Here is a 19490-nt window from a genome sequence, read left to right on the forward strand (position 1 = left end):
CAGCCCTTTCATGTATCCTGTTGAGAAATGCAACTTGCATGTTTATTATTCCCAATTTCAGCCTCCTTTTGCTGAGAAAGTTGGGCCAGAGTATTTAGCCATTGTTTAATGAGGTGTCACCATGATGAGCTGAAGTCTTTTCACAATCCTTAGGTTTGTTTTAGTCTTTGTAAGTTGTGTTTTTAAACGCTCATCATCTTCCAACATCTGTTCTGCTTTTGTGACACACGTTTTGACTTTCAGGTTCTGGTACTTGCTTGTTAGATCAAGAACAGTGTTGTTAGTCTACGTTCTGCAGCAACTCGTCTTTGTCGTTCTTTAAGCATGAACTGTCATATTGGATCTAAATCTGACTTCTGTTGATGAATTTCAAGGAGGAGATTCGTTGTTCTTGTTCATGCACATCTTCTTCTAGCTCTACTACACCTTGTGTGTGTTTGGAACCTAGCTCCTTTTGGCTTGGCTTACTTCTTCTTGGCGGCCTCTTTGTGACTGCTGTATTGCTGCTGTAGTTCTTTAACTTTAGCAACTGCAAGTTCCGTCCCCATCTTTATTTATTTCATCTGCTGTAAAGTCTTCCACAGCTGAATAACCCAGACAGTTTCTGCAAGTGTCACTAGAGTCAAAGATTTTTTTTCTCTTCTGGGGTTGATTTATCTCAGTGGCAGGTTACAGCTGCTTGCATCCTCTGCCAAATGTGAGACAAATTATCATTTACTTACTAAAAACTGCTAACAGGTGTGAATCTTGAAAACATATATATATATATATATATTCACTAAATGTAAGAAATTTTCTAGAACAAAGGCAGGATAGAGCTATTTCACTCTGAAAGCAAAGAAATTAATATTGCCTTTTTTATTTTGGTAGGAAAACGGTGCAATTCAATACCAGTCAGTCTTCTTTGTGTGCGTATGCTTGTCTGCATGGGTATAGGAACAGAGTGTGAGTGGATTCTGTGAAGTTATGTATATGGCTGTATATTGTGAGTGTGTATGCATGTGTCTGTGTCAGATAACTGCCACCTGACATATTGTTTGGCTGTTATAGAGGTGACAATTATGGATGCAGAGAGTGCAGGTAATGGATGTGTGTATGTCTCTCTGTGCTTGCATGAGTCTGTATGTTGTGCATGTGTGTATTATATGACACAAGTGTTTGATCATGATCATCTGTGCAGGGTGTATGAGTGTGTCTTTATGTGGTCTCTGCTAAGGACAGGGGAGGTTGATTATTTTTTATTTGTTTGAATTTGGGGTAGAACACTGATCACTTCTGATCAGTTTTGGTCTCAATCTGGGAACAAAAATCTGACCAGACATACAAACTAAAAAAGAGTACCATAACGCATAAGTGACAGTAAAACAGTACAATGGTAGTGTGGTGTTGTGATTAGGATAGGTATTAATTTCAAGATGAACAAAAGATTCAAAACATTTGAGAAATTAGAGATATGAAAAGGAGCACAGGATCTTAGTAGTTGAATTAGAGTGGGGGAGAGTTAAAGTAGACTTAAGTGATGTGACTTGGAGTAACAGTTACATTTTGCTTCTTTAATTAAATGTGATTTTAGTAGAGAACAACTAAGGAATAAGAAGATAAATCATTACATTTCAGGTGGGAGGTTTGGGCTTGAGTATTTAGAATGCATGGTCAAAGATATGCAGCTCTTATTCTGGGATTTTTGTTTTAGGGGCTGAGTGATTCAAGTTTCTTAGGTTTTATGTGGGGGGGGTGTTTTGTTATTTTTTTATTTTAAAGGAGGGAGAGTATGTTCATGTAGGAGTTTGAACAGTTGTTATCCTAGGAGCAGGTCTGTTTTTTGGTTAATTGGGAGCCAGTTTGCCTATTTAGTGTTATACAGTGGTGATCATTTCTTGGGGTATGTGTAAGAAATCTACATATTTTGTTTCCTAGTGTTTGAATTTTTAGTAGAGGCTGCTGATATAAGAGGAGGCGAGTAGGATTCCTTTCCCTGTTGCAGACTTGGTTAAGTATGAAAGGAAAGGGGAACTTTTTTGGGCCCAAAAAAGTGAAGGATTATTTTTGTGTATTATCAATATACAATACATGTGGAATTTTAGTGAGGAGTCTAACCAGAGACCAAGGTACCTGAAAGCGGAAAGTTGCTGTTAGGGATGGTTGTTGTGATCATAAATTGTTAAAGTATTCTTGGATCTGCTGTGTTTTTGTTTAGTATCAAAAAGCATATATTTATTTTGGATGCATTTAGTGGGAAGGTTTTAATCCACTCACTGAGTTGATTGAAGCCCTAGCTGTAAGGTAATTATGGAGCGACTGGAGCAGTAGAAGACCACGCCATATATGTAGAGGAGATGAGGAAGGTAAGGACGATTGAGTGGAAGTTTGTTGATGTATGTAGAGAACAGAAGAGGGACAAGAATAGAACCCTGAATAGTGGAGAGAAGAGAGAGCTACAGGATTTATAGTTCACTGAGAAATGGAGGTTAGTCGGATAACTTTGCGACCAAGGGATGGTATTAGGTCTAATGCCTAGTTCTGAACATTGGATTATAAAGAAGACGTTATTAACTAAGTCAAAGGTTCTGGTGAGGTCTATAACAATTGCAGCAGAAAACATACCTTTATTAATACACATGAGAATTTCATCAGTCAAAGACATGATGGCTGTGGTTGTGCTCCTCCCTGACCAAAAGCCATGTTGTTTTTGTGAGAGAAGGTAGTATTTAGTTATATATTCTGTGAGATGAAGGTAAACAATTTTCTCAAAAATTTTACACAGAGTTGGGAGGATGGAAATGAGTGTGATAGTGGGATGCGAGAGTAGGCTGTTTTTCTTTGGGCTGTAGTTTTATTATGACAGATTTTCATATATTAGGCATGGTTTTAGTAATAAAACAGGGATTATATTAGACATGGTTTTAGTAATAAAACAGGAATTGAAGATGTGTTTAAGGGTGCAACAATGAAGTCATGACAGTAGTATATGAGCCATGGATGTAGGTGGTCTATACCTGTGAGGATCTTACAGATGTATTTTTTCAAGTAAAGGGATAATGTCTTTGGATGAGATCAGCCAGAAATAAGAGAGGAAGATATTGTGGGTGGGATGAGAGAGCATTTATTGGGGTCTTTGCCCCACATTTGTGGAGGGCACTAAAATGTCACTAGAAATCATCTGCAGACAATCTGAAGAAAGTACTTGTAGAAGTGTGAAGCATGTTAGTTCTGTGAAGTTATTGGCTTCTTTCCAAAATATCCTAGGGCTGTATTTAAGAGAATTTTGGAGGTGTATCATGAAATTAATTTTTTTGTGTATTCTAATTGCTTTTTTGGCCAGGTTACTTAAATTTGTATATAGCTCTCATGTTATCTGGAGTGGGATTAGATTTCCAGGACTACCAGAATTCATCATGGAGTTTGAGGAGGGATGAGTTAGCCACTTTTTGGCTTTAGAGTTAGATAATCTAGATATTAAGGTAAAGTGTCTGTCTTGTAGATTGAAGAATGTGTGTGTAAGACGTTCAGCAGTTTTGTGTACAGATTACAGCGGAGCCATGATCTATAACAGCTTTGTGTAAATAGCCTGTACTGTCCAACAGCAGCAGACAGCAGTTTCAGTATATGCAGTACATAAGTTACTTATGTACAGTGTGCAAGGTATGTGAGTGTGTGTGTTTGTGTGCGAGAGATTAACTGCTGCTGTCTACAGTATATGCCTTTGTGTATTTGTCGTGATAGAAATACAATGCAACAGTCAGTATTAGCAAAGTACAAATACCAATCAACTCTAATTTGCATTGAAATTCCTATGATCTAAAACCACACCAGCAGCTATTTTCTATAGCATTACATACTTTTTATATCAATTGTGATTCATTCTATAGTATTTTTTATAAAATGTGTTTAGATCAATTGTGACACTGTTTATTTGTGTGTGTGTGTGTGTGTATATATATAAATATATATATATATATATATATATATATATATATATATATATATATATATATATATATATATATCTATGTTTAGTATGAAATAGTCAACATTCAAATTCAATTCCTACCTGAAATGTTGATGCACATGTTCAAAATTTTATGTTGAAAGGGTCAGAATGTCTTAAACACACTTCCTTAAGTGAATTCGACCTTTCTCAACATCTGTAGACTGCAGTCGGACACTACACATAATGTGATGTAACTATTATGCAGGGAGGCAAGCCCCCCTGCACCCCCACACCCCCGCATATTCCATATTCCTTCTCCGAGATTGCACTACAGTGGGGAAAAGGACGAATTTCCTGCACCGCACTATACCGCGATCTCTTGTCATAAGGTCAACCACAGATGTGTGAATGTATGGTGCATTCAGTGAACCAGGATTCACACAAATGAAGGTTCGACAACACAGATTCAGCTGACCAACTTTCAGCATCCCTTGGTCATCGAACCTTCACTCGCAATTTTGATGGTAACCCCATATATATATATATATATATATATATATATATATATATATATATATATATATGTGTGTGTGTGTGTGTGTGTATATGTGTATGTATATATCTATATTTATATATATATATATATATATATATATATATATATATATATATATATATACACATATATGCACGTATAAAATATCGGTGTATCGGTGTATATAATTTTATTGAATGCTCATTTCATTGAATCACAATTCCTAGAAAATGTTCTATACAGTAACTATACCGTTATAAACTTGTGTTTATTTAGGGGGCAAGCCCCCCTGCACTGCCATGCCTTTGCTTATATGTACAAACACCATAGTCACATAACCATTTTGAAGAGAAAAAACACCATACACAATGAATTAGTTCTGGTGCACAAACTTCTACAGCTCTGGCAGTACAACATGATGGTGGCCATGACCAGTCCACAAACGCGCTTGTAAACTCACTTCGTTAATAATGACTATAATAAGAAATTACAGCATCACATATTGTACACATACTTCTACAGTTTCCTGTGAATTGTGATTTAATTAAATGAGTTTTAAATAAGATGAGTTTGACCATTTGTGATTCAATAACATGGGCATTCAATAAAACGTGTGTGTATGTGTGTGTGTGTGTGTGTGTGTGTGTGTGTGTGTGTGCGAGTGTTTGTGTTTGTGTGTGTGAGACTATAAAACAAGATATAGATGTTATCCACCTCCATTTCTTGGTTGTGTTATCAGAAATATATCCACAGCTTGACTACATCTTCATTGTTATTTCCACTCTCGGCATATCATTACAGACTGGGACTATTAAAAAAAACAGTAACCATAAAAATTTACTTTGTTAAATTACTACACAAGTACTAGCCATATACAAGTAAATCCCACTCTGCAGAAGACCGTAGTCATAAATACAACCAGCATGATGCTCCCCATTCCACATAATTTGTGTTAGTACTAAATAAGGACTTTGGCATAATGGTAAAGGTGTTTACCTCATAGACACATGGTACAAGGTTTGACTCTTGCCTCTGAGATGGGAAATTTGGCTAGACTCAAAATGGCCCACTAGGGCAAATAGCATAGTACAACCTATGAACTATAGTCAGGACAAAACAGCCAGTGACTTTGCCCACTGCAAAATAAAAAAGTAAAGCCACAGTCATCTTTCATCTTAATATATATATATATATATATATATATATATATATATATATATATATATATATATATATACAAAATATCTTACATATAAGAAAGTAGCAAAAGGAAGAACCTTCTCACGAAACCTGATATTCTCCTCTAAAACATAAGGAGAACATCAACACTGACATTAACAAAAAATAGCAAAAAAGAAAAATTGCAGACTGTCCTCCATACAACTGAAAATAACTTGCATACTCCTTCCAAAAGTACAAAATTTTAAACACCACAAGTTACAATACCTGAAATCAATAAAATAAAAATATGAAGAAGATTCATAAATAATATCATGCAACATAGTATACAGCACATATTCTACATAACAGGATAGTTAACAGACTGACCCCACAGTGGGAAAATATTCCCATAAAATACAGTTGCACTTATACGTCTACCTGCAGTGACTTAATTCTGCAAAAATGTAGGCTAGTTAGTAATGTTGGATACCAGTAAGTGGTTTGGGGGAAGGGAACACCCAAGTTTTAGAACATAGGAAGAAGTATGAGCAGGATAGAAGGACTGAGATCAGAATGGTGTGAGAATCAAAAACTAGGGAGCAGATATGTGAAAGGAATAATGTTAAGAATGAGGATGTTAGGAAGTAAGTTCATTCACTGTTTTACAGTAAAAGCAATCAACGAGCAAGTCAGTCATACCCAAAGGAATAAATAAAATGAAGCCACATCATTAAATGATGGGAGGGCAGACACAGTAAAATGGCCAAAGGAGTAAAGGAAACCACCATCTTAATGCAGAGTAAATAAACTTTGGAGGAACATTCAGGATGTACTCTTGCAGTAAAGGATGAGATGCCCATTTTATGGATGATATCAGGACAGCATATGAATATAGCCATGGGATCTGTAAATACATATTGCTACCTTGCGTTATGGTTTCATGTGCCGTCAACATTTAACATCACCAGCACCAGTGCCATCCAAAGTATTAATGAAATGGAATATAATAAACCCTGAGGAGTGTTGGTAAGCACATAAATACATAGAATTTTCTTTGAATTAGGAAAAAAAGTTAATGAGATGGGATCCACTGGTGCATAGTGCTAAAATTGTAATAAAGTCTGCATGTCTTATACTGAATAGAGGAGAAACACAGTGTTACTAAACAAAATTAACTTAAGTCCATGAGAAAAAGTTTTTTTGATTCAGTGAAAACATCTTTGGTAGTGAAAAAAACACTGGTAGGCCACAAGTATATTGTACTGAATTCAACTGATGCTAACAGTGAGTTACTTCCCTGGTAATTGCAAAATGTCTTTTAGCACCTTTGCTGCATCACGCAAGAATATCATCCTGCATTCCAGCTAATCGCATCTCTGTTTCCTTTCTTAGATGTCACTAGAGCTATTGAGCTCCTGGAGAAGTTGCAACGAAGTGGAGAGGTGCCACCACAAAAACTGCAGGCCTTGCAGCGGGTCTTGCAAAGCAAGTTCTGCTCTGCCATACGAGAGGTGAGACTTATTTCATTCCAGAGTACAACTGCAGCTTGTTTCAGAAAGATAAGTAGGTGGATATGTCAGTGATAAAACTTCTCATTCTTTAACAGTTAAGGATTTATATTTTCAAGTTTTCACAATAATGTGCACATGTGCAAATATCGGTTTACAATTAGATTTGTGATCTGCAGTCAATCGAGTGTGACAATGTCGACTTCAGTTTTCTGAACCTAAATACATTGACTACACTACATCGCTTTGGTAGTGTAGTTTTAGTATTTGAGTTCAGAATTTTGAGTGGAGATCTCAGTTCAGTCAGGAACAGGGAATTAACCCATTTCCTCACTGCAGTCCAATCTTGGAGTTGGTATATATAATTTGCAGGTGGTGCAGGGGGGCTTCCCCCTGCAAAATAGTAAAAGAGTTGTACCGTTGACTCTAGAGTGTCACGGTACATTACAGTGCATAGCTTGAGTGACTGACGTCATCTCCTGCTATGTCGAATACATTAAACTATGGGAGTCTACGTATTCAGTTTCAAGTTTCGTGCTTGTTCACTGTTGCAATTTTCAAGATATTGGTTCAACATTAAGGCTGATTGATGGATGCAATTTGAAGGTTTCAATAGTAAACCGCAAATATCTGTGTATTGCACTATGCATTATAAATGGCTCATAAAAGATAGGTGTATTATGGTTTGTTGAAACACAGCTCAGCAAAACTGACTCCCCTGATGGATATTCTAGACAGAAAATACAAAGTAATGAGGGACAGTTTTTTTTCTCATCCTTCATGAGTGGAAATATGGCCACTCAGCACCTCTTCTGTCTTAAACAACCAACTCTAGGACCAACCTAACTCAGATTAAAATTATGTTTTACTAATGAGTACTGCTGTGGTGGTGCTGCGGTAGCGTTGTCGCCTCATAGCAAGACGTTGTCCAGTTCAGTTCTCAGCTAGAACGTCTTCTGTGTGGAGGCATATGTGAATGGGGTGTGCCTTCATTGAAGGTTGTGCATCAGGGCTGGTAACCCAGTACGTAAAAATCCACTACCAATCATTAGCAGACCGGAGTTCCGCTGTGGCGACCCTTAACCGGGAAAAGCCGAAAGACACAAACAAAGTCTATTTGTCAGGAGTATATTTAGGAGGAACAGGTATTTTAAGGTGTTTCTGCATATAAAGTTCAGCAACCCAGTTTTCAATGCATTACAGATCAAATGACAATTAAGACTCCTGTAGAGAGACTGTGCATACATTATTTGAGAGAAAAATGACAATGCATTTCTCCTCTTAAATTTCTGTAATAAATAAATTCATATTTTTAAATTCCTTATGCCCACTCTTTGCATTGACATTACTGTGGAAACAGCTTGTAGTTTCAACTTGGTGTCCTATTGCACATCCATCCATCTAAGCGGAGAGGGTTATAATTCATATGCCTTCAAGGGAAAGAGGGACTGGCTTTCATTGCTCAAATCCCACACCCCCTACTGTCAGCCATGTAATGGCCCAAGTGCTACCTGAATCCATTAATCCATGAAGGTTGCTGCTATCCTTGCACCATTTGACCCATCTACAATTATTATTTTTTTACTTTTAATATAATAGACTGGAATTGCAATTTGGGATATTCTAACATGATAGCAATTTGGCACTTTGGGATATTCTAACATGATGATAATTCCACCTTGGGTACAAGTTACATTGATTTCTTTACAGGAGAAATGATTGTAGGCATGAGGGAAATCTGTGATGATCTCCAGTAAGTGTTGCATTGCAAGAAGGGTTACTTTCTTCTGGACCACAACAATAGAGGCATAGTAGAGACCACAGTTTAATATATATCTTGAAAATGTAATATTATTAGCATAAAATCTTTTTTGTTTTTTGGATAAAACTTAACTTATGTTTTGGGCAGTAATTCTTCTTCTTCTTTCAGCTTTTCCCAGTTAGGGGTCGCCAGAGTGGATCACCTGTCCGCTCATGATTGGCAGTGGAGTTTTACGGTGTCGAGTTGCCAACCCAGTGCCCAACCTTACCCCCCCACACACACACACACAGACACACACACACACACCACACACACACACTTATGCCTAAGGCCAATTTAGAGTGTCCATTCCACCTACAGCATGTCTTTGGGATGTGGGAGGAAACACACGTGACCACAGGGAGGACATGCAGACTCCACACAGAAGGCATCCCAGCCGAGGATCAAACCAAAGTACCTCTTGCTTTGAGGTGACAACGCTAACCAATGCACCACCATGGCCGCCCTATGTTTTGGGCAGTAATAAAAAATATAAATATCAAGAAAAATGTACCAATAGCAGCTAAAAGTCTGCAATGAACACAGCTAGCAACTAGGAGAAAAATAAATATAAAAATCAGTGCAGCTACCATGGATATAGGCATATAATATTATACTTTAATAGACAAAATGGATAAAAGCTTCTTGAGATCCAAATATAAAATGACATAACAGCTTAAAACATTTAAAAGAATGTGAACCAATCGGAAATCAGTGTGGGAGCCCATGTCCCTGTAAGGCAGGTATAAGTGGAACCTTCCAATTTAATCCACAGACTTTATCCATTTGTAGAGCGGCAATCCATTTCATCTCTGCAATCTCTGTGTTGTTAACAAATATCACCTCTTCTTAAAATTTCCTCCACAAGCTGTATTGCCATAAAGTAAAACTTACAATCATTAAAGGATTTTATATGCCTGCAAGAGCATCTTTATCATTGCCAAGCCGAACATCACTCATGTGTCTCAGAATATGCTCCTTAAACAATCTGTTGGTCTTACCAACATAAACATTGTGACACATGTCACAGATTGCAATATAGACTACATTTTTAGTCCTGCAATCAGCATATAAGTTTGGCCTGTAAACTTTCTTTGACACAGAGTGCACAAAGGTATTTTCTTTACAGATATATTTGCATGCCTTGCATAAATAACATGGAAATATCCCAATTTTCTTATATCTATGCATGGAATAAGTCTTAGGACCATAGCATAACTATTATTTTAGATTTTGGTTGTTCCTGAAACTAAAGGATGGGTGTTCACCAGCAATTCTCTTGATGTCCTTATCTGTAGTCAGAATAGTCCAATTCCTTCTTATGATGTTACAGACATACCTCACATCACTGGAGTAGGTCAGTGTCAGCTTAGTTCCTCGGTCCATAAGACTGTTGTGTTCTGACCTAACCACAGCATCATCTGTCCTTCTAGAGAAATAAGGTTTTCTGTTAGTTTTCCTATAATTACATACTTCTCGAGAAGCTGTCACAATCTCTTTTTCATTATATCTCCTGTTCTGGAATTCCATCTTCAGTAGTTCGGTTGCTTCCAGGAAATCATTTTCATTAGTACGTAGGCATGAAGTCCTAAAGAACTGCCCGTTGAGGACATTCTTGTAAATATATCCTAGATGCATACTGTTTCTTTCAAGCAGGGTATTCCTCCAGCATTCTTTATGGTATAGTCTTGTGCTATAAGTGCCGTCATCATTGGTGTATCTACATATGTCCAAAAAATCCATATAATGTAACAACTCTCTCAATGTGAACTTAAGAAAGGAGGTAGTCCCTTCTAGATATGCAACAAACTATTCTAGTTCATGTTTAGTTCTATCCCACAATATAAAAATGTCATGAATAAATCGCTTGTAGAACTTAATGAACTGAGAAAATGTGCTGTTGTTCAGAACGTATGTATTCTCCCATTCAGCTAGGACAAGATTGGCATAGCTATTGGCACATGAAGTGCCCATAATCTGTGCCCACTTCTGCCAAAAGATCTCATTGCTGAAAACAAAAACATTATTCTCTACAATCAGTTCCAACAGGATACAAATCATGTTAATTGTTGCTGTCTCATAACCAGTAGTAAGCTCCTCATGGCTTCTATGCCACAGTCATTCAGTATCACAGTGAAAAGGCTCTGTAGATCAAGAGGAACCATATGACATATATAGTAAACTTCCTCTTATCTGGCCTCTTTTTAACCGGCCTCTTCTTTAACTGGCCATCAGACTTCTTCCATAGTCCTAGGAAAAGACAACAGAGAAGAACAACACTTCCACCTCCTCTGGGCTAAATAATGACAGACATTTGAGTTTTAGACTTCATATTCATTAGTAAAATGCATACTAACACAAATCCTGTAATTTTAGCTGATTTATAACATGTAAATGCTATTTTGTATGCTTTTTCTGATTAACTAGCAATTCCTTTATCCAGCCTAAGGTCCGGTCCCAGCAAGACCGGATAAGAGGGAGTCTACTGTAAGTGCCAAGTCAAGGACACTAATGCACTGATGAAATGATCCCAAAAAGTGCTGTCTATCTTTCAGCACAGATGGCATAGTTTCCAGTAGAGGCCTCAGCTTATGGTCAACAAAAATGGATAAAGGTTCTGTGACCCACCCACCCCCTGTTACAACTGGGTGCATGGTTGGGTTCTGTGGATCCTTGTGAATCTTTGGAAGTCCGTTTATAATAGATATCAAGGGTTCTGAAACTAGGAAATATTCTTATAGATTGTTAGTAATCATCGTGGTCATGAACATATCAAATAAAGTATGCACACCCTTGATAATTTTATGGGCTTCCGGTTTACTGATCTTGCAATAAGTAGCATCTTCATTTAATAAGCTGTACATCTTATTATTATAGTCAGCCTTATTCATAACTATAATCATGCCTGCCTTGTCAGCTGGCCGTATCTGTATGCCAGTATTATGCTTTAAATCATCTAATGTTTTCCTTGCACTGGACGTTAAATTGAAAAAGCATTGTCTATGTTGTTCATTCAACTCAGCAAAAAGATCTTTCTCACACACTTCTATGAAATTCTTGACACTTTAATTAAATTGGAGTACAAATACAATGTGCTTCTTATAAACATTCATTGTAGCTTGTCTTTTTTCACCATAAATAACTCTCAGCATAACCTTTGTTGCAAAGAGTTTCAGAGTTAGACAACAACGTCGAATTTGGATGGCATTGCAGGAATAAAGGACAAACCTTTATTCAAAACAGTGAGATGGTCCTTATTCAATTCATAGTCTGACAAATTATCAACAAGAGTGCCTGTGCACAAACTTTCTTACCTGAGGATTCCATTTGGCAGACAATTCCCTCCTCTTGCGACTTCTGATGAGAACAACACCCCCCCCCCCGAGTTCCATGGCTGCTCTACATTTACTGTTAAAAAGCAGAAAAAAATGATGTAGCCATTGTTTTGTCTTTAGGTCTGACTCCCATATCTTGTGTACTGGGGATCACAATATCAGAACTGGCTATGGAGGGGTTGTTAAAGGTAGCTGGATGTTGTAACGGTACTCCACTAACTTCAGGCATGACATCTGTCTCAACCTCCTTAGAAGAGGGTGTTTCAATTAAATTGATTATATCAATGGGTCTTGTAGAATCATTGGTGTTAGATTGTCTATTCAAGCTCATCCATACAAATATATTTCTGAAATCCATAAAATCTCTCCCTAGTTTCTTTCACTCAATAGCGTGTAACTTTTGATCATATTAGAAATATTGTTGTACAAATGATCTAACTTAGACATGTAAAAATCATTTTTATAATGCAATTCGATGTCTCTCTGTTTCCCTTCAAGCGACTTGACCAGTTCATACTCAATACGTTTGAAAAGTTAAGCAATAATTTGATATAGTTGAAACTCATTTCATGATTTATAGTCTGCTATTGTTTTTAAGTAGCTCTAGATAAGTATCACCGTACATATTCGGAGCACTTACAGCCCTCTAGGAACCACTTTGTAGCATAGGCAAGTCTCCAAATGGAGAAATTGCCATTGTAACCTCTTCAATTTATAAAAACATTCTTCAGTTCTTTTAGCACAGTAGTAAAGATATCCAAATCCAGAGGCCTGATTTGCTGTTCTGAACTGTTTATAAGTTTCTTGGAGGACAGTGCTTGCTTGGGCTAAAGGGACGTCTCTGTGTTCACCAGTGGTAGTGGTTAACTCACTCACCAGGCTGAACAAGGAGAGGGTCACAGTAAGCTGCCTATCGGGCGCTAGAATCCGCCACATAACACAAGCACTCGGGTCACTCCACGGCAAGTACAAATATGACACAGTCATTGTCCATGCTGGTGTGAATGACCTGAGACGTACCTCCCTGGACTACATGAAAAGAGACATAGAGGAGCTCTCTGATTATGTAGCCCAGGCAGGTATGACCCTAACCCTGAGCAGTATCCTTCCTTCACCAAGAATGATGCCACAATATAGAGACAAGATGATCAGCTTTAACAATTGGCTTAATGTCTGGTGTCATTCAAAGGGGATCCAGTGTCTGTCTGCCTGGGATGACATGCTTGACAAGCCACGCTGCGCAAGGGACGGCTTGCACCTGTCACCCTGGGATTCCGGATATTGGCTAAGGCTCTTGCCACCCCATAGTGCCTTTTTAGGCAAGGCTCAAATTCTAAACCTACCACCCTAGAAAACAAAATGGGAAGAAACTGAGGGTAATGCTGCTCAATGCCAGAAGTCTAAATCTCAAAATGCACGCACTCGAGGCCCTTCTCAGTATGGAGAACATCGATGTCTGTGCTGTAACTGAAACCTGGTTCAAGGCTCCTGAGAGCACCCGGCACTATTAGGTTTTACCTCATATCATGCGTTCGGCCCCAAAACCCGGACCACACCACAAAAGGAGGTGTATCCATATTCATAAAGGATACCCACACCTCCAGGTTGGTGGCAACGCATGAAGCTCGAAACCATCCAGGTGCAACTAACCATAGGCAAAACTGCTCTACAAATTGTAGCATGCTACAGGCCACCCTCTCAAACTCAGGAACCCCACACAGCCTTCCTGAAGACACTGGAGGGTATAAATGTATCTCCAAACACCATCATATTGGGTGACTTCAACTACCGAATATAGACTGGGAACATTACTCAAGCCCTAACTTTCTAGCCCAACGGTTCCTGGAGTTCATAAATTCAAATGCCATGGAACAGCTAGTCACTGTTCCCACGAGAGGAGAAAATATACTAGATCTCATTGTCACAAACATGGGGACAAAATGCTCCACACCGGAAGTATATCCCTCATTGGTGAGATCTGATCATAGACTAATCTCACTGGAAATCCACATCCCGCCCCCACCCCAAGCAAAAAAGACCATAGTGAAGAACTTCTCTAAAGCAAACTTCACACTACTCAAGACTGGTGTGGTATCCTTCAAGGCCCCTGAGCCAGTGGAAACCACAACCCAAGCTGCGGAAGCCCTTACAAATGCCTTCTATGAACACCTCCAGGACTGCATGGATCAGGCAATCCCAAATAAAACCAAGACTCTTTCCACAAAGGGCAAACATCCAGTCTGGTGGACCCCAGCCATTAACAAACTTTACAATAAGAGGAGAAAGCTATTACATGATAGAACAAAATCCATAAAAGGGAAGTCACCCTGATCATTATTAGTAAAAAATACGAGCACTCATAAAATCAACTAAGGCCAATTTTGAGAGAAAAATTGCCATGGATTCAAAGGACAATCATAAGGCCTTTTTCAGCTATGTTAGGAACCTGGGTGGAAACTCCCAGATATGCTCAGAATTAGTCCAAAATGATACAAAATCACTGAACCCACAGACATTGCCAACATACTGGCAGACAGGTTCAGTGCAAACTTCACCCCCCTCCCCCCCCCTAAAGGAGAGATAACTATCCCAGCCCAGTGTAGCCCCCCGGGCATCTCAAATGCGCAGGTGGAAGCTGCTCTCTAAAGCTAAAAACACAGCATCAATGGGACCGGATGGTGTCCCCGGCTGTGTGCTACACGAGCTAAATGAGGAATTAAACCCGCACATAAGGCAGCTGTTTAATCTCAGCCTTACCACAGGATACGTGCCCAAGGAGTGGCGTACGGCAACTGTGGTCCCACTCCACAAAGGCGCCTCTACAGACCCTGGTAATTACCACCCCATAAGCTTAACAAGTCTAGTCTGCAAAGCTATGGAGAGGATCATAATGGAGCTCATAAACAAAGATATAGGGGACTTGCAGACATTGGACCCGACCCAGTTTGGCTTTGTCAAGGGAAGATCATGCCTTTTGAACTTGGTCGACTTCTTGAAACAGTCACCAAGGCCATTGATGAGGGAAAGGCAGTCCATACAGCCTACCTTGACCTTGCAAAGGCTTTGACACAATACCCCACTCGGGTATTGTAGAAAAACTTACCAGCTTAAATGTAAACCCATATGTCACAAGATGGGTTGCAAACTGGCTTAAGGACAGAACCCACAGGGTTAGAGTTGCTGGCGCTATGTCAGACTCCAAGCCGGTCACAAGTGGTGTCCCACAGGGCTCGGTCCTTGGCCCCTATTGTTTGGCATCTACTTCTCAGAAGTACAGGCCAACATGGGAGGACTTTGGCTGACAAAGTTTGCAGACGACTGCAAACTGGGCCATAGTGGAAAGTGCATCGGACACGGATATCCTTCAGAAGGGACTCACGGAAACAGATAGCTGGTGCCAGAGCCATGGCCTGAAGTTAAACGCCAAAAATGTATAGTCATACCCTTCGGGAAAAACAAGGTAACCCCAAGCTACCATATAGGTGGCAATCCACTAAGCACAGAAGAGGTTATCAGGGACCTGGGGACCCAGGTTGACAGTGGCCTTTCTTTTGACACTCACGTTGCTAAAGTGGTTAGAAAGACCTTCTACATTGCCCACCTGATCATGAAGGATTCACATCCAGATCTAGTGAGGTCATTGTTCCCCTGTACTCTTCACTTATCAGACCAATGATCGAGTACAATGCCCCATTCGGGATGTATCTCACCCGACATCTGCAGCAATTGGAGAGACCCCAAAAGTTCCTCACCAAAAGGATAAAGGGACTCCAAAATCTGTCATATGCTGCCAGATTGAAGAAACTCCAGCTCTATTCAGTCGCATACCGTCTGCTCAGAGGTGACATGTGCCTGACATACAAGGCCATGTCCAACCCGGAATTAATGGACATGCTCCACCTCAAAAAATCCAAATCCACCAAAACCACTAGAGCAAGCGACTTAAACCTTAGCACGAATATAAATAGGACGTGCTGGAGGGATAGATTTATCACTCAGAGACTCCCTATGCTGTGGAATAGAATCCCGGTCCATGTGAGGCAGAGCATCTCACTGACTCTGTTCAAGAGAAATCTAGACCTGTGGATGGGAGATCGTAGGTTTACCCCGGGAATCATCTCTGTGTCACTGCTGGACAGAGGCACAACAAACTAATGGGCACAGTATTTTTTCATATAAGGGGTGGCGTAAGCCACAAAAATTTGGGCTAGGCTTATAAATGCCTTAGGGCAGATAGCCTAGTATAAACCTATGAACCTATGAACCTATGAACACTGAGCAGCCTGTCTGTCCCTGTAGGAGTGGTTACTGCCTAGAAGCTGTAGTTTTATTGGCCATTTTGGGTCAGTTCCAAACTCCTTGATCTCTCTCTCTTAAAACCCGGCAACTCTCTTTTTGCGCGATCTTGCGCACAGAGCAGCATCGGGCAGCGCCACTTAAACAGGTTTAAACTATTCCAGGCTCCACACAGTCTGCTCTTCACTTTTTCCCTTAGAACTGCTCTAAATCTCAAAATAAGCACTCTATTTTCATTCTAAAGCCCTGCACTTACTCGTATAAGTAATCTCATAGGTAAACACAAACTAAAGCACTACATCCTCTTATACTCCTTCTAAGCACCTGCTCCCTATTGGTTCTTTCTGATCAGTCAATAAGTAGTTCCCTATATTATTCAGGCATGTCCAAAGGTCATTTTTGAGTTTACTCTCCAGTCCAGCTGGTGAATCTGGGAATCTTGAGACAATGTTACAACTGCCTTATGTATACAGACCACCCTCTCCTCCTCCCAACAAGCTCAAATATATGTGAGAGATGCAAATATGTAGCCAAACTGGAGGCTAAGCTCTAGACCTACCTCATCAGCAAACCAAACACATAAACACACAAAAACATACTCGGAGGCTCTAAATAAAAATCTGCCTAAGCAGCAGAGACCACCAAAGCAGACATCCAAGCAACACCTACCACGAAACAATATCCACATAGCACATAGCTCACAAAGTCAGTGTGCCACACAGTCACAGCCCTTAAGGCTAAACAACACACCTAATACACTTGTAATAGGTGACTCTATTGTCAGACACACTGATGCCCCACTCACTAGGCTGAACAAGGAGAAGGTCACTGTAAGCTGCCTGTAGGATGCCAGGATCCGCCACATAACACAAGCACTCAGGTCACTCCAAAGCAAGTACAAATATGACTTCGTCATTGTCCATGCTGGTGTGAATGACCTGAGATGTACCTCCCTGGACTACATGAAAAAAGACGTACAGGAGCTCTTTGATCATGTAGCCCAGGCCGGTATGACCCTGACCTTGAGTAGCATCTTACCCTCACCAAGAATGATGCCACAGTATAAAGACAAAATGATCAATGTTAACAATTGGCTAAAGTATTGGTGTCATTCAAAGGGGATCCAGTGTCTGTCAGCCTGGGATGACATGCTCGACAAGCCACGTTCCTTTGCTAGGGATGGCTTGCACCTGTCACCCCTGGGTTTTCGAATACTGGCAAAGGCTCTTGCCTCCCCCATAGTGCCTTTTTTAGGCAAGGCTCAAAAGACAAACCCACCCCCATAGACAACACAGAGAAAAAAAACTAAGGGTAATGCTGCTCAACGCCAGAAGTCTAAACCTCAAGATGCACGCACTCAAGACTCTCCTCAGTATGGAGAATATCGATATCTGTGCAGTAACAGAAACCTGGTTCAAGGCTCCCGAGAGCACCCCAGCACTAACAGGTTATACTTCATACCATGTTTTCTGGCCCCAAAACTCGGACCGAACCACAAAAGGAGGGGGGGGTATCCATATTTATCAAAGATACCCACACCTCCAGGTTAGTGGCACTGAACGAAGCATCGGAGACCATCCATGTGCAACTAACAGTGGGCAAAACTGCCTTTCAGTTTGTAGCCTGCTACAGACCACCCTCCCAAACACAGCAACCTCACTCAGCTTTCCTGAGAACACTAGAGAATATGAAGGTCTCTCCAAACACTATTATATTGGGTGACTTCAACTACCCAAACATCGATTGGGAAAACTACTCAAGCCCAAAACCCTTGCCCAACGGTTCCTAGAATTTATAAACTCAAATGCTATGGAACAACTGGTCACCACTCCCACAAGAGGGGAAAACATATTGGATCTGGTCATCACCAACATGGGGTCTCTATGTTCCACACCAGAGGTATACCCCTCATTGGTAAGAACAGACCATAAACAAATCTCACTGGACATCCATATTCCATCCCCACCCCTAGCCAAGGAAACCACGGTAAAGAACTTCTCAAAAGCAAACTTCACACTTCTCAAAACTGAGGTGGAATCCTTCAAAGCCCCCGGGCCAGTGGAAAATACGGCCCAAAATGCAGAATCCTTTACAAAAGCATTCTATGGACACCTACAGGAATGCATGGAGCATGATATCCCAAATAAAACCAAGACTTAATCCTCCAAAGGCAGGAGACCTGTCTGATGGACCCCGGCCATAAATAAGCTATACAACAGAAGGAGAAAGCTACTGCATGACAGAGCAAAATCCCAAAAAGGGAAGGCGTCACTGATCAGTACTAGCAAGAAACTACGATCCCTCATAAAATCATCTAAGGCCAGCTTCGAAAGAAAAATTGCACAAGACACTAAAGATAATCACAAGGCCTTCTTTAGTTATGTCAGAAACCTGGGAGGCAACTCCCAGATATGCTCTGAGTTAGTGCAAAATGACAAAAAATACACTGAACCCACAGACATTGCCAACATCCTGGCAGAAAGGTTCAGTGCAAACTCCCCCCCCCCCAAAAGAGCAAATGTCTATCCCAACAGAGTGTAGCCTTCCTGAGATCACAGATGCACAGGTGAGAGCTGCCCTCTCCAAAGCAAAAAACACAGCATCAATGGGACCAGACGGTGTCCTAGGCTGTGTCTTACATGAGCTCCAAGAAGAACTAAACCCTCATATAAAGTCACTGTTCAATCTCAGCCTTACTACAGGATATGTACCCAAGGAATGGCATACAGCAACAGTGGTCCCACTCCACAAAGGTGGTGCCACAACAGACCCCGGAAACTATCGCCCTATAAGCCTGACTAGCCTGGTCTGCAAAGCTATGGAGCGTATCATCATGGAAATCATAAACAATGACATTGGGAACCTCCAGACACTGGATCCTACCCATTTCGGCTTTAAGGGCAGATCTTGCCTCTTGAACCTG

At 40.2% G+C, this 19490-nt stretch overlaps 1 protein-coding gene across 1 annotated transcript in view; it reads left to right on the plus strand.

Annotated features, from left to right (window-relative positions):
- The window catches only part of LIN7B (lin-7 homolog B, crumbs cell polarity complex component), a 192329-nt gene that overhangs the window by 53408 nt on the left and 119431 nt on the right, over positions 1-19490 (plus strand). The window contains exon 2 of the mRNA XM_044083360.1: positions 7020-7138. Within this exon, the coding sequence (XP_043939295.1) occupies positions 7020-7138 (119 nt within the window). The remainder of the gene's footprint in view (positions 1-7019; positions 7139-19490) is intronic.

This window comes from Protopterus annectens, chromosome 9.part0 (assembly GCF_019279795.1).
Source record: "Protopterus annectens isolate FY-2018-M chromosome 9.part0, PAN1.0, whole genome shotgun sequence".
NCBI classification, from domain to species: domain Eukaryota; kingdom Metazoa; phylum Chordata; order Ceratodontiformes; family Protopteridae; genus Protopterus; species Protopterus annectens.